Source organism: Pongo abelii, chromosome 8 (assembly GCF_028885655.2).
Source record: "Pongo abelii isolate AG06213 chromosome 8, NHGRI_mPonAbe1-v2.0_pri, whole genome shotgun sequence".
In the NCBI taxonomy this organism is placed as follows: domain Eukaryota; kingdom Metazoa; phylum Chordata; class Mammalia; order Primates; family Hominidae; genus Pongo; species Pongo abelii.
Window position 1 is genome coordinate 5,511,048 of NC_071993.2, and position 13,801 is coordinate 5,524,848.

General features: G+C 34.9%; 1 protein-coding gene across 1 annotated transcript in view; it reads left to right on the forward strand.

The window, feature by feature from the left end:
• Positions 1–13,801, forward strand: part of NET1 (neuroepithelial cell transforming 1) — a 45,323-nt gene that overhangs the window by 12,531 nt on the left and 18,991 nt on the right. Inside the window, exons 2-3 of the mRNA XM_009245090.4 lie at positions 1,471–1,537; positions 3,967–4,026. Coding sequence (XP_009243365.3) covers positions 1,471–1,537; positions 3,967–4,026 — 127 coding nt within the window. The remainder of the gene's footprint in view (positions 1–1,470; positions 1,538–3,966; positions 4,027–13,801) is intronic.

Here is a 13,801-nt window from a genome sequence, read left to right on the forward strand (position 1 = left end):
AATTCATCTGTGAAGCTTTCCAGACCTCCTCTTTACCTTATAGCCAGTTTCCTTTGTGTTCCTTGTCGGAAAAAAACAAAAACAACAACAAAAAAATTTCTCCTTCATATTTAGCTTAGAAAACTCCAGAAGCCCTTGATTTGATTTAAGCTAGTACATTTTTGCAGGAAAGACACTCATCAGTGGTGTTTCTATAGCTTGATGAACAAAGACTGTGAAGCTTAAGGATCACATGTATAGACAGACAATGACTTGACAATCCAAGAAGCCAAATAATAACTACCATAACAATTGACCTAAGATGTCCAGGACTTCATTAATAACTGCCAGCTTCCTAATTTTTGTCGCACTTCCAATTCATAACCAACCTATGAAAGCCAAATATACCCCTAACCAATCACAGTAGGATGCCCCCACTTCTAGTTAGCCTGCCTATGGCTCCCCAGGCCAACAGCCTCCATCAGGCCATACCTGAGCCTTCTCTTTTTTCCATTATGAAACTTCACACTCGTCTACCTGTCTTTTAGTCTCTGTCAAGATGCAAATGACAATAGATGACTCCCTTGTTGTAGCAAGCACTGAATAAATAGCCTTTGCTTTTCTCTTTTGGTTGATCTTCATTTATTTCCACAAGGAAAAAAAAAAAATCTGTGTTCATTCTACATTTGTTTACATCTGAAGTGATTAATAATAAATATACTTTATAAACTGCTTTTATCTCTTGTGCTAGCTATGTTTTTGTAATTTCTACATATTTTATAAACACAGAGGTTTATACTTTATAAAGCGGCTTATATTTTAGAAAGGTGAAGACAGATTTTGTCATAAGACTTTGTTGCTTTATGTGTTTACATTGAATGGAAAAAAAAACAGAAAAATCTTTCACTTAATAGTAAAGAACAAAATTCTAATCACATTTTAATCTTGAGATCTTTGTCTCAAATGTAGTTATTCATAGCTTTGTATTTTGTTTGTTAAATTGCAGTTTTAAAAAATTAGGGATTTACATGAAATGCAGGTAATGTGAAGTTAGGTTTTGTTAAGAGTATCCTTTTATTTTTGTTTTTTAAAATACTATACATGAATATGTTGCTAAGTTTTTTGCACTTAGGAAGTTTGTTTGCTGTTTTTTATTTAACCTATTAATATATTTCATGTTTTTGAACTATATGTATGTTCCTAAGGTAAACTCTGTTGGGTTTGGCAAATTATTTTTTAAAATAATCTGTTCACTAATTTTATATAGGCCTTTTCACTCTAAAGATGCTGAGAATGACCAAAACCTGTACCCTGTTTGTTTGTTTTTTTTATGTATATATATAGACCATCTCTCATATTACTAAGATTGAATGACAATCAGGCCACTTTAAACAGTTTTGAAGGTATGAAAAGTATAGCTTTTTATCTGTTTGATGCTCTATTATGCTAAAGTCAGTCTCTTTATTTATTGTTTGAATTTTCCATTAATAGATGTTCCCTTCGAAGAGGCAGCTCCTTCACATTCTTAACACCTGGCCCCAACTGGGACTTCACTTTGGTGAGTAGATACCTGGGTTTTTATTTCAAGACATTAGATAGAATTAATTCCCCGGTTGTGTCTCAGTCTGTTACACAGCTCAGCGGTCTGTACTTCTGAGTGTCTTGAGGAACAGAATTCCTGTAACCATCTTTGGCAGCCTAATTTAGTCCTTTTCTACTAACAAGCTGTAATAACTTTTTTGTTTCAAGTAAATATAAAACATATTTTGCAAAGTACTCACATCTATTAATCTTTAACTTTATGCCATCCTTTCTCTTATTCCTTTCAATGTTAAATCTGATAATATATTATGAAACATGAAATTATTTGTATACATCCTCTATTGCCTTTTTTTCTTGGTTGAAAATATAAAAATGCTTGATTGCACATTGTGTATATATATTTAATATATATAATGAATGATTTTCTGCTATTAATCATCTCAGCATAGAGGGACTCTATTATTTTTATAGCAGGACTTTACAGAGGCATTTAATTTTGTGTGAAGTGACAACAGGAGATTGATTCTTTTTGTACTTAAAACTCGTTAGCTCATAATACATGTATAAATAAAGTATGTACAAATAGATCATGATTCTTATGCTTATCTAGGAAAAATAGCAAAAGTGATTCAAAATACAATTTCATATAAATGCATAAGTATGATCATATATGTGCTTTTTTCCCCTTAGTACAGTCTTATTTTGCTAGGCAGTTTCCTCCCCCCTTCTTCTCCTTCTCCATATTAGTCCATTCCCAGGCTCTGCTCTAACCATGTCAACAGTACCATATGTATCCTTCTATATTTTGCTCATATCATTAATATACACAAACAGGCTCACAGATAAATACACAAGCAGGATTTTTGGTTAGTTGGCTTTTCAAACCTGGGATCATATTATTCATAATTTTCTGTATCTTCTGAGTATGACCTTGGGATCAGTAAAATATTTCTTGAGTTCCAACACCTCCATTCTGATATATATTGTTCATTCATGTCTTAGATCATTTTCCTAATGTCTTTTAGCTCAATTCAAATGTGTTATAATTTTGCTCTGCTTCTTTGAGCATTTCCTCCTGGTGTGCAGTCATTTCCTAGAGGATAGATTCTGTTCCTTGTTTTCTTTTTTCGTAGAATGATATTGTGTAGAATTTGACTTTGAGAATTTTCTGTTCATTTTAGTGTGAATTTAGTTTTCAACTTGTACACAAAATCTTGGTTCAGATAGCTTTTCTGACTTCACAACCCTCCTTCGTGTTGTTTTTATGGTAGCTTGCTTTTTGAGACCGCCTGGCTCTGTTACTTTCTCCACTTCTATCTGGACTTTGCCTTTCCTTTTTTTTTTTTTTCTTCTCTATTGGCCCTATCTTGTTCAATTTTGATTCAATTCCCAGCAGTTTCTCCTCACTGTGGGGCCAGGAAGTTGAAGAGAACCCTAACTAGTCACTTTTTAAGAGTTCCCAAGAACTAAGCTGTGTAGGTAACCTGAAAAGTTATTTTGAGATATGGGAGAATGAAGTGTTACTCATGGGTGCTTATTCACTATTGATTAAGTACCAGAAATGGTAGCTATGTTACACAGTTTTGCCACTACTGGTGCCAGAAGGGCTGAATGAAAGTGATAAATGGTAAGTGGAAAGTACTCCAGGGACATGGCTGTTCACCTTCTAGTTAATCAATCCTGCTTCAGGCAACAAATCTTAATTACTTTGGGCCATGAGAAAAGGATTTTTTTTTCTAATGAAGACCTTGCCCCCAAGATAAATAATGTGTTCCTTTTCAAAAAAAACTAGCTGATTTTATATTTTAAAAGTTTTTACTTTTTCTCTAACAAGTACAGACAGCCCTTGATTTACATAAGAGTTCTGTTCTGAAAAACTTAAGTAGTGTTTTAATAGGGTAGCCACTTCACAGCAGTGATGACTTAGTCAGGGGAGACTGTTTAGACAGTATCTATTCCAAAGACAATTCATGAACGTCCCTCCTCAAAATAATTTTCTTTTTTTTTTTTTTTTTTTGAGAGGGAGTCCTGCTCTGTCACCCAGGCTGGAGTGCAGTGGCGCAATCTCGGCTCACTGCAGCCTCTGCCTCCCAGGTTCAAACGATTCTCCTGCCTCAGCCTCTTGAGTAGCTGGGACTACAGGCATGTGTCACCACGCGCAGCTAATTTTTTTTTTTTTTTGTATTTTTAGTAGAGACAGGGTTTCGCCACGTTGGCCAGGCTGGTCTCGAACTCCTGACCTCAGACGATCCACCCGCCTCAGCCTCCTAAAGTGCTGAAATTACAGACGTGAGCCACCACGCCTGGCCTCAAAGTAATTTTCTTGTGACTATAGCCAAAGGCTTAACTTTTTAAAATTGATTTTCCTAGTTTTGTAGAGTCTTTGTTTTGTGATGTAATATGCATTCCTTTTATATGAGAATGAAATCTCTATTTTTCTTTTAGAAAAGAAAACGCAGAGAGAAGGATGATGATGTTGTAAGCCTTAGCAGCCTTGATCTGAAGGTAAGCCCTGCTGCCCTGTTAAAGAAAAGCGTTTAAAAATATGCAGATAGCATTTTATTTCTGTGCTACAAGAATAACAAATGCTGGTTTGGGGTTTTTTGTTTTTTTGTTTTTGCATTTTGTAAGTGCAAAAGTGAATAATATTAGCTCATAGACACCGTCTTTTTTGCTATTCTACTTCTTTGTTAAGAATGAGGGAGAAACCACTCTCAAAATGTTAGGCTATGCCTAAGGAGACAGGCTGTAATCTGTGCGAAGGAACGAGGTAAGAGAAGGCCGGTGGTGAAAAGGAGAGCCCCAGGTTGTAGCCCATTGTCACATGTAGGACTGTCAAAACCTGGATTTTTATGTGAAATCTCCTGAATTTTAAATGTTGAGTCAGTTTTTCTTAAAAAATACATGCAAGCAAAATAACTTATCTGTAAGTCATATGTGGCCCATGGGCTTCAAGGCTTCAAGTATGTGACATAGAATAAACTAACACTCAGCGCACACTTTAAAATACTGGAAGTTTTCTTATATGCAATTGTACTTAAGTCCAAAAACCTAGTATCTTTGGAATTACTAACATCATTTTTGCCAGTTAGTAAATTTTACTGTAGCATCTTGGTTTTGGAGAGTCTTTTTTTAAGGTTATAAAAGAGTTGTACATTTTTAAATGCGATTTTTAAAAATGTTTCATATTATGTTTAACAGCAGCAGCTGCTGTTTCTTTTTAAAGACAAGATATTTTCTAAAAATTAAATTTTTATAATCTGCTCATCAACATTTTAACAAATCCAGCAAGTCAGTTTTTTTCTTATTTTTAGTACACAGTGTCTTCATAGAAGAATTATGTGTTTTAAGTTTTAGGCATTTTGCAAAACAGTTTTAGTTGCATTTAAAATATCTTGTATTCAAAAAAAGAAAAAAGTATGAAATGACAACCTTGATTATTTTTTAGGTATGTTTCAAATCAAATCAAATACAGAAATAGTATTTGTAGTTTGCCACAGTAAAATACATGGTCTTCAACTAAGCTTTAGCAATTATCAATATATGAATTATTTTGAAGTAAATCCTAGATGTCATGTCCTTTCATCTGTAAATATTCCATTTATTATCTTTATTGTCTTAGATAAAAATTTTTTTTTTTTTTTTTTTTTTTAGTCTCGCTCCGACTCCCAGGCTGGAGTGCAGTGGCACAATCTCGGCCCCCTGCAACCTCCGCCTCCTGGGTTCAAGCGATTCTCTTGCCTCAGCCTCCTGAGTAGCTGAGACTACAGGTGTGTGCCACCATGCCTGGCTAATTTTTGTATTTTTAGTAGGGATGGGGTTTTGCCATGTTGTCCAGGCTGGTCTTGAATTCCAGACTCGGCCCCACAAAGTGCTGGGATTACAGGTGTGAGTCACCATGCCAGACCTTAGATAAGAACTTTTTAAATACATAATAAAATACACTTTCTACAAAACAGTACAAATAATTCCTTAATATCAGATTCAGTTCAGAATTCATGCATTTTCTTGATCTTGTTTGTGTGTTTTTGTGGGGTTTTTTGTTTGTTTAGGCTTTTTTTGGTTTGGGGTTCATTTTGTCTGTAGTTCAAATAAGACACATACATTATGATTAACTATATCTCTTAAGTCTCTTTTAGTTCATTGGTTTCCCCTCTAACTATTTTCTTGGAATTTTTTTGTTTTTGAAGAAACATATCACGCAGGATTTTCCTATAGATCTTTTTGTAGCCTGAATATTTATGATTGCATCCCCATGGTATCATTGACTATGTTCCTCTATTCCCTGTATTTCTGATAAGTTGGTAATTAGACCTAGAGAGCTGATCCAGTGTGGGTTTTTTGGGCCATGTACTTACCTCAAAAAGTATGTAACGCCTTTCTGTGATGCTTTCAAAATGGATGCTCATTGCCTACATGCATTTTTTTCTTGGTGGTTGCAAAGTGATGACATGTCTTTATCAGACCTCTGTTTATTAACTGGAATACTTCTGTAAAGAGGAAATTCCCCTTGTCAGCCATATGATTACTCTGAAGTTCTGATTTATAATAAAAGCAGAACAAGTGCTTGATTCTTTTCCTTTGTCAGTTTTCAACAATAATGAGTTCTATTCATTAGCATTCTCTGAAAGTAATGATTTTTTTTCTTCTTAATATTATGAACTCATGCATATAAATACTTGTTTTACATGGATTCAGTTTTTTTAAAATTTTGTTTTGTAGAAAAGACAGGGTCTCACTATATTGTCCAGGAAGGCCTCAAATTCCTAGTCTCAAGCAGTGCTCCTACCTCGGCCTCCCAAAGTGCTGGGATTACAGGCATGAGCCACCGCGCCTGACCTCATTTCAGTTATTCTTACTGATGCATCACACATATCTGTCTTTGGCTGTTGGATGCTGTTTCAGGATGGTTCCTGTGTCTTTTTGACATGACCTTTATCTCACATCTAGTGGCTTAATAGCCTCCTTGCCTTCTAGGATGACAAATTATTGCAGGTCCTATTTTTTTGCTCTATGCCTGGAATCAGTCATTTCTAAAAGGAGTCTGGTTGTTTTGGGAAATGGTAGAGGCTAAAATCTGGGCATTGGGAATACTCCATTCTACTGGATTGGTCATTGTTGATAGGCCTTTTTAATGAATAGAGCTAGGAGATAAATATAGTTTAAAAAAAACAAAATATGAATTTATATTGAAATTTCAAATTCAAAGATAAAGGGATTTAACTTAATCTTATCAGTCTTACTATGTAGAGTTCCTTCAACTTCAGCAAAAGTCCAGAGACACTGATTTAATTACACATTTGATTTATACTACAGTTCAAAGACAACGGCTTGCATTACTATTAATGATTACTGAAAACGTTTTATGTTTTCTTGCATTTTTCAGCTTTTTTTAAACCTATAGGTTATAACATAGGGATGTACAGTCAAATTACTGTGTTTTTAAATTATTACACTCACTTCTGTGTGTAATTACACCAACAGCTCATTTGGTTTTTAAAAAAAATTTTATTGTTTAAGAATTACTGCTTTTTTATCTTATAATTGTGTGACAGAATTATGTAGAATTTTGAAGTCACTCTACAGAGGATTCTTGTTCCTATTCCTGACTCTTCTACCCTACTCACTCTTTCAGATGAAATCTTTTTTTTTTTTATTTTATTTTATGGTTTATCCTTCCACTTTTAAAATATATAAGCAACTATATATATATAGTATTCCACTTTATTGGATGAACTGTATGTAGCCTACTGTCTTTCATAATGTTTTGTTTGTATGTTTGCTCTTTGCTTTGGTATGTCTTTTGATATTTAGGTAGGTTTGTGTTTTTGTTCTACTGGTTCTTTATACTGATACCTTATGTAATGCCTTTTGGGCTACTATAAATGAGTTAATTCCTATGAGCATTTAGTTAACTAGCACTTCTCCCTACCCTCTTTCTCTTCTGATTTGAAGTACTATTGCTTGACTTGTAGTTAATGCATTTAAGGCAGTAAGTGAGCTTATTTTACTTTTCATGTACATTCACCACTTTCCTCCCATTTTTAAAAATAGTTTGTCAGAGCTTTTAGCCATTACAAGCTATACTGTAGACCCTGATAACCATCAGGTAGTCTTAGTTCTACTGGTAAATATATATTTAATTCTCAGCACCAGTCCTCATGTTGAGTCCTTTCTAGTTTTTTTGTTTGTTTGTTTGTTTTGGTTTCTGAAGCTCATTCTCTAGTACAAGGGTCAGCAACCATGACCCACAAAGCCATATGTGACTGATCTCTCTATGTTTTGTTTATAGCTGCCTTCGTAAACACTGCAGTATCTGGGCTGAGCAGTTGTGACAGGAACCATAGGACCTATAAAGCCAAAAGTATTGACTCTGGCCCTTCACAGAAAAAGTTTGCTGACCCCTGCCCTGGAGTTGAGTAGATTCTCAGGCAGTGTTCATGGTATTCCCCAAGTACTCGCATGTTGCATGTTCTTTTCAGTTTGTTTGCAACCTTTATACTTGAAGGTTCATTTGGATGGATGTGAAACCCATGGCTCACCTTTTCTTTCATTGAGTATATTTAATATTTTACTCCATTGTGTTCTGGCATAAACTATGTCTGTTCAAAGTCATAATAAATGTGTAGTTTCAGGTCATCTTTTGTTTTAGGAACTTTTTTTTTCTTGAATTATACCTTTTGGTATGTATTGTATTTTGTTTCCCCTCTGTACCATTTATATTATGTTGGATCTTCATCTTTTAAAATCTTTTCTATTTATTACTTTTTCTCAAAACTTTTTATCTTTTTATTTTTAAAGCCATCCTCCTTTTTTCCCTAATGCATTAAGCATTGTACTTTTCATTCTGAAATAATTTTTTTATTTTTAATTCTTAGTTCTATCACCTCTCATTTCAGTTCCTTCTCCAGTCACCTAATTTCTGAGTCTTATGTTTCTTCAGAGCTTCTGTAATTTTCTTAATTTACTTCACGCTGTAGAGACATGATTCTACTCCAGTTTCTGTTTCCTTATAATAGTTTTAAGTGGAATTCTTAATACTTCTGTTGCTCATTTTTCAGTGCAGTAAGTTTTCTGTATGGTGAGAGGAATAGGCCAGGATAGCCTTTTCAGCTTCATAACTCTAGAGCTCCCTCTTGTGTTGTGTTCACAAGGTGATTTTTCAAAGTATGGTTTCATCCTTTCTGAGATCTTTTCTGCTCCCTTTCTCTTTTATTTGGAATTTTTCTTGTCTTTGCTTCTGTTGCCCTGTTCTTCTCAGTCTGGAGTCTACTCCTAGGAGTTTTTCTAAAAGAAGTATCAGTGTCAAGAGTTTACATGGCCCAGACTGCTCCAGCACCTATTCGCATGGCATTGTTCTTGCTCGCAGCCTGAGAACAAGATCCTTCAGAGCCTTTCCCAGATGAGGCTGCTATTCTGAGACTAGTATGCCATTGAGGCTTCAGGGGAGGTTGAAGGGATTCTCCTATTCCCAGGGCCATCAGAAAAGCCCCGTGCCTTCCCTCTGCCTCATCATGCACAAATGCTGATACTTTGTGGGCCTCATAACCGTCTGGTTTGTCACTCTGCTCATATTTTGAGGTTGAAGGGGAATCTTTCTCTTTGTTGTGGATTTTATTTGTGAGTTTTCTTTTTTTTTTTTTTTTTTTCCCTTTGGTTATGCTAGTTGCTCTTTTTTTTTTTTTCTTTAAAAGTAAAGACCTGTCAAAGAATTAACTTATTAATGAGTTAACCAACATTATAGAAAAGCTGATCAAAGGACTAGGAAACACTGACATACACTAATCACTGAAGGAAAGAATTGTGGACTGAGATTACCAAATTATATATAAAATATTAATACCCTCATCTGCATCTCTACCTACAAAATTTATTTGCATTGCCATGAGTTTTCTACAGAGTTAACTTTTACTTTTTCAGAGCTGTAGAAAAGCCTGCTCAGTAACAAATAGTGAATCAAACAAAAGGCTTGAAGTTCTGATGATCCCAGTAGCATTAAGCTGTATTTATACTTTGAAAATAATGATTGGCTAAAACAGAGATACTCAACCCTGGCTGCGGATCAGAGTCACCTGAGGGTGGCTTGTGTAGCAGAAGTGTGCTATGAGACCTATTCCAGACCAATTCCATATATGAATGGAGGAATAGGGGAGGAAATGAGGATAAGTGACATTGGGACCTAGGAACATTGATTTTTCTTTTTCTTTTTTAAAGATACCAGGTGATTCTCATGTATAGCCAGAGTTAAAAACTAGAATGGGACATTCTTAAAGTTATTCCTCCCTCCCCCTGATTATTGCTTGGACTTACATCTAAATACAACAGTTTTTATGTAATAAGCTAAACATAATGTTAGTACAATTATTTGATGCCTGTTGCTAGGAGCCATTCTACTTTATTTGCCTCCGTGCCTGAGATAGATAGATAGATAGATAGATAGATAAAATGGATACTCCATAAATATTGAATTAATGAATGAAATATTAATAATACAGGTCAAATGAATGACATAAGACCTTGGACTTACGTAAGCATGTAACATGATCATTGTATTACGTATTTGGACTTTGGATATCTTATATGAAGAATTTAATTCTGATGTCAGTTGAATTTTCATGTTATGGATCATTAGCTATTTTGTCTTGAAGCTGTGATTGTTTTCTCTAGGTAAAATTTCAGCCTTGTCTTGGCTGACTTGCTTCTGTATTATATATACAATTATTCATTTTTAAAAGAACACAGTATTAGTTTTCCAAATGTGTTTCTCAGCTATGTATGTTAGCAACTACAACCTTTCCTTTTTATTTTGATAGGAAGAGTCAAAAGTGGCTGTTGACTTTGTTAATGTGAAATAACACTGGCATGAGTATACTGAGCATATTTTTGTGACTTAATTTCTTTAACTCTGATAGTTAATGATTATAACACAAACTAGAACACTTCTAAAATGTTTTAAAGTATGTTCTTTTTCTGAAGCTTCAAATTTAGGATCTCAGTTTTCCATTTTCCTAGAAGTTAAAAGGAGATATGTGTGTGTGTGTGTGTGTGTGTGTGTGTGTGTGTGTGTGTGTGTTTTACATGGAGTTTTGCTCTTGTTGCCCAGGCTGGAATGCAATGGCTCAATCTCGGCTCACTGCTCACTGCAGCCTCTGCCTCCCAGGTTCAAGTGATTTTCCTGCCTCAGCTTCCCAAGTAGTGGGCTAATTTTGTGTTTTTAGTAGATAGGGTTTCACCCTGGTGGTCAGAGTGGTATCGAACTCCTGACCTCACATAATCCACCCGCCTCGGCCTCCCAAAGTGCTGAGATAACAGGCGCAAGCCACCGTGCCCAGCCTGGGGGTTGTATTTTGAGTACTGGTATACTCTGCCATTTTTAGATTAAATATAATAATAAGTGTTTCAGTCCTAATAAATAACATATAAATGATAAATAATTTTAAAAGCATTGTGATTGTTTATAATTATAATAATGTCTTGGCAGTTTCTGATTTAACATTCCAAATACCACTTTTGAGAAACAACCTCTTAGAACCATGACAGGTAATTTGATCATGTTGCAAGGCACAGATTTGAATAGTGTGAAGCTAGCTGGCATGTGAAACCTAGTGACTTACCTAGCTTACTGTTGCCCTCCACCTGCACTTTGATTTAGCTATGATTTCTACTGGTTGCCTTATAAGATAACAAAACATTGTTTTGCTGTGACAGAGGTCCAAAAAAGAAAGCCAACTGCTGGTTCAGTTGTTGATATAAGAAAATGGTGTTCTTGGCCAAAAATATAAAAGTTAAATACAAAACAATTATTGTTGATTAGTGCTCTGAGAAGCCATTGAGCAATACAGCGCTATTTATCTTTAAGCTTAATCATTCCTAGACTGCAATGTATTTAAATACTTATGTCTCCTTTTTAATATAGGAATACATTGTTCTGGCAAAAAATTGAAACCGTTTTTTTAAAGACCTCTTCTACTGCCTTCAGCCTCTGAAGTATCCAGTTATTATTTGATGTTTGTCCAGGTTGTTTTCTTTTTATTTATCTATTTTCATGCAGTATGTGTAATGACTACAGATATGTGATTATCCTGTATATATGCTATAGCTTGCTTTTTTTAATTTGTTTTATTGGTACATATAAAGCAGGCTCCCTAATTCTTCTTGGTTGCTATATTGTATTCCATAGTGTGTTAAAGTACCATAATCTATTTAACCAGTCTTTTAAGAATGACTATTTTTGTATATTTCTAATTTTTTTCATATTAAAAACAGTGCTGTATTTTACCTTCTTGTGCACAAGGAGGGATCATGTTTGTGTCTCTATTATAGATGTTTAGAAGTGGGTTGCAAGTTTTAGTTTTGTTAATATTGTCTATTTGTCTTCCAAAATGTTTGACAAATTGATACTTTTCTATCGGTTTATGATAATATTCATACCCGAGTACCCTTTTCAACTCTGTATTTTCCCTAGTTTTTTTTTTTTTTTTTTTTTTAGCCAACAATTGGGATAGATAACCTGACAGGAAATCAATAAGGAAGTAGAAGACTTAAACAACACTCAGACCAAATGGACCTAACAGACATACAGAGCCCTTCACCCAACAACAGTAGATTATACATTTTTCTCAAGTGCATGTAGAACATTCCAGGATAGACGGTATGTCAGGCTGCAAAACAAGTCTTAATACATTTATAAAGACTGAAATCATACAGACCATTTTTTTTTTTTAACACACAGAGTGAAACTAAAAAGCAGTAACGAAAGGAAATCTAAAAAATTTATAAGTATGTGGAAATTAAACAACACATTATTGAACAATCAATGAGTCAAAACAAATCACAAAGGAAATTAGAAAATACGTTCAAATGGAAATGAAAACACAACATGCTAAAACTTATGGAATGCAACAAAAGCATTGCTGAGAGAGAAACTTACAGGTGTAAACACTTTACATTAAAAAGTAAGAAATATCTCAAATCAGTACCCTAACTTTATTCCTGAAGGAGGTAATAAAAAGAAATGCAGTCTTAACCCAAAGCTGGCAGATGGAAGGAAATTCATTAAGAATGGTGGAGATAAATAAAATATAGAATCAAAAAACAATAGAGTAAAGCCAAAATTTGGTTCTTTGGAAAGATTAACAAATTTAACAAACCTTTAGGTAGACTAAGAAAAAAAGAAGACTCAACTTAGTAAAATGAGAAATGAAAGTGGGGCTATTACTACCATATTGTACGGAAATAAAAAGGATAGTATTAATAAAAGTACTGTGAATAATTGTATGCCAAAAAATGGATAATCTAGATGAAATGGACAAATTCCTAGAAACACACAATCTACCAAGACTGAATCATGGAGAGAAAATCTGACTAAACCTATAACTAGTAAAAAGATTGACTCTGTAATCAAAAACCTCTCAACAAAGAAAAGCTCTGAATGAGATGGCTTTACTGGTAAATTCTACCAAACATTTAGAAAAGAATTAACATTAATCCTTCTCATACTCTTTCAGAAAATCAAAGAAAATGGAATACTTTCTAAGCCATTCTAAGAGATCAGTATTATCCTGATAACCAAAGCCAACACTACAAGAAAAGAAAACTATAGACCAACACCATTTCTCAGCTGCTGGCAGGTTAGGCATTCACCAGTGGCAGTGACTAAACCAGCCTTGGTAAAAGAGCGCCCCTGCTGCTGGAGTACACTGAGGCTTCATGCCTGCCATCATGGCTCCTGTGCTCATGGGTCTATTGCACCAGCACTGGAATCCACAACGTAAATCACTAGCACCTTAGAGTCTTCGGTAAGCATTAACATGAGAGACAAGGGTCCTTCCACTTTGTGGCCATTCTCATAGGCCCATCCATATGCCTCTTCTCCAAAATTGATTTCTGCCTTTTCAATCTTGGTTCCTTCCAAGCTCCTGACCAATCAGCCAACCCATTTGCCACTGCTCAGGAACCTGTGTATATCTGTATGTCATGCCATTTCTCCCTTCACACAGATTGAACAACCAAGTGCATTACTGACACTGGAGTGTTCTCCTTTGCCGCTCTCTTTAGGATTACCCCTGAATGGGATGCAATGCAATAGTGGTCCATTTTCTGCTCATACCAACATATGAAGCTAATTCATGTGTGAATGAGGGCCAAATTTTTCTCTTAGTGGTTTTAGAGACCTACTCTACCCCTAAATGAAGAGTTGAAAGAGAAGTACTAGTGTAATGTACTAGGTTACATGGCAGTCTGGGCCATCTGTTCATGTTATATACTGATGCCCTTTGGT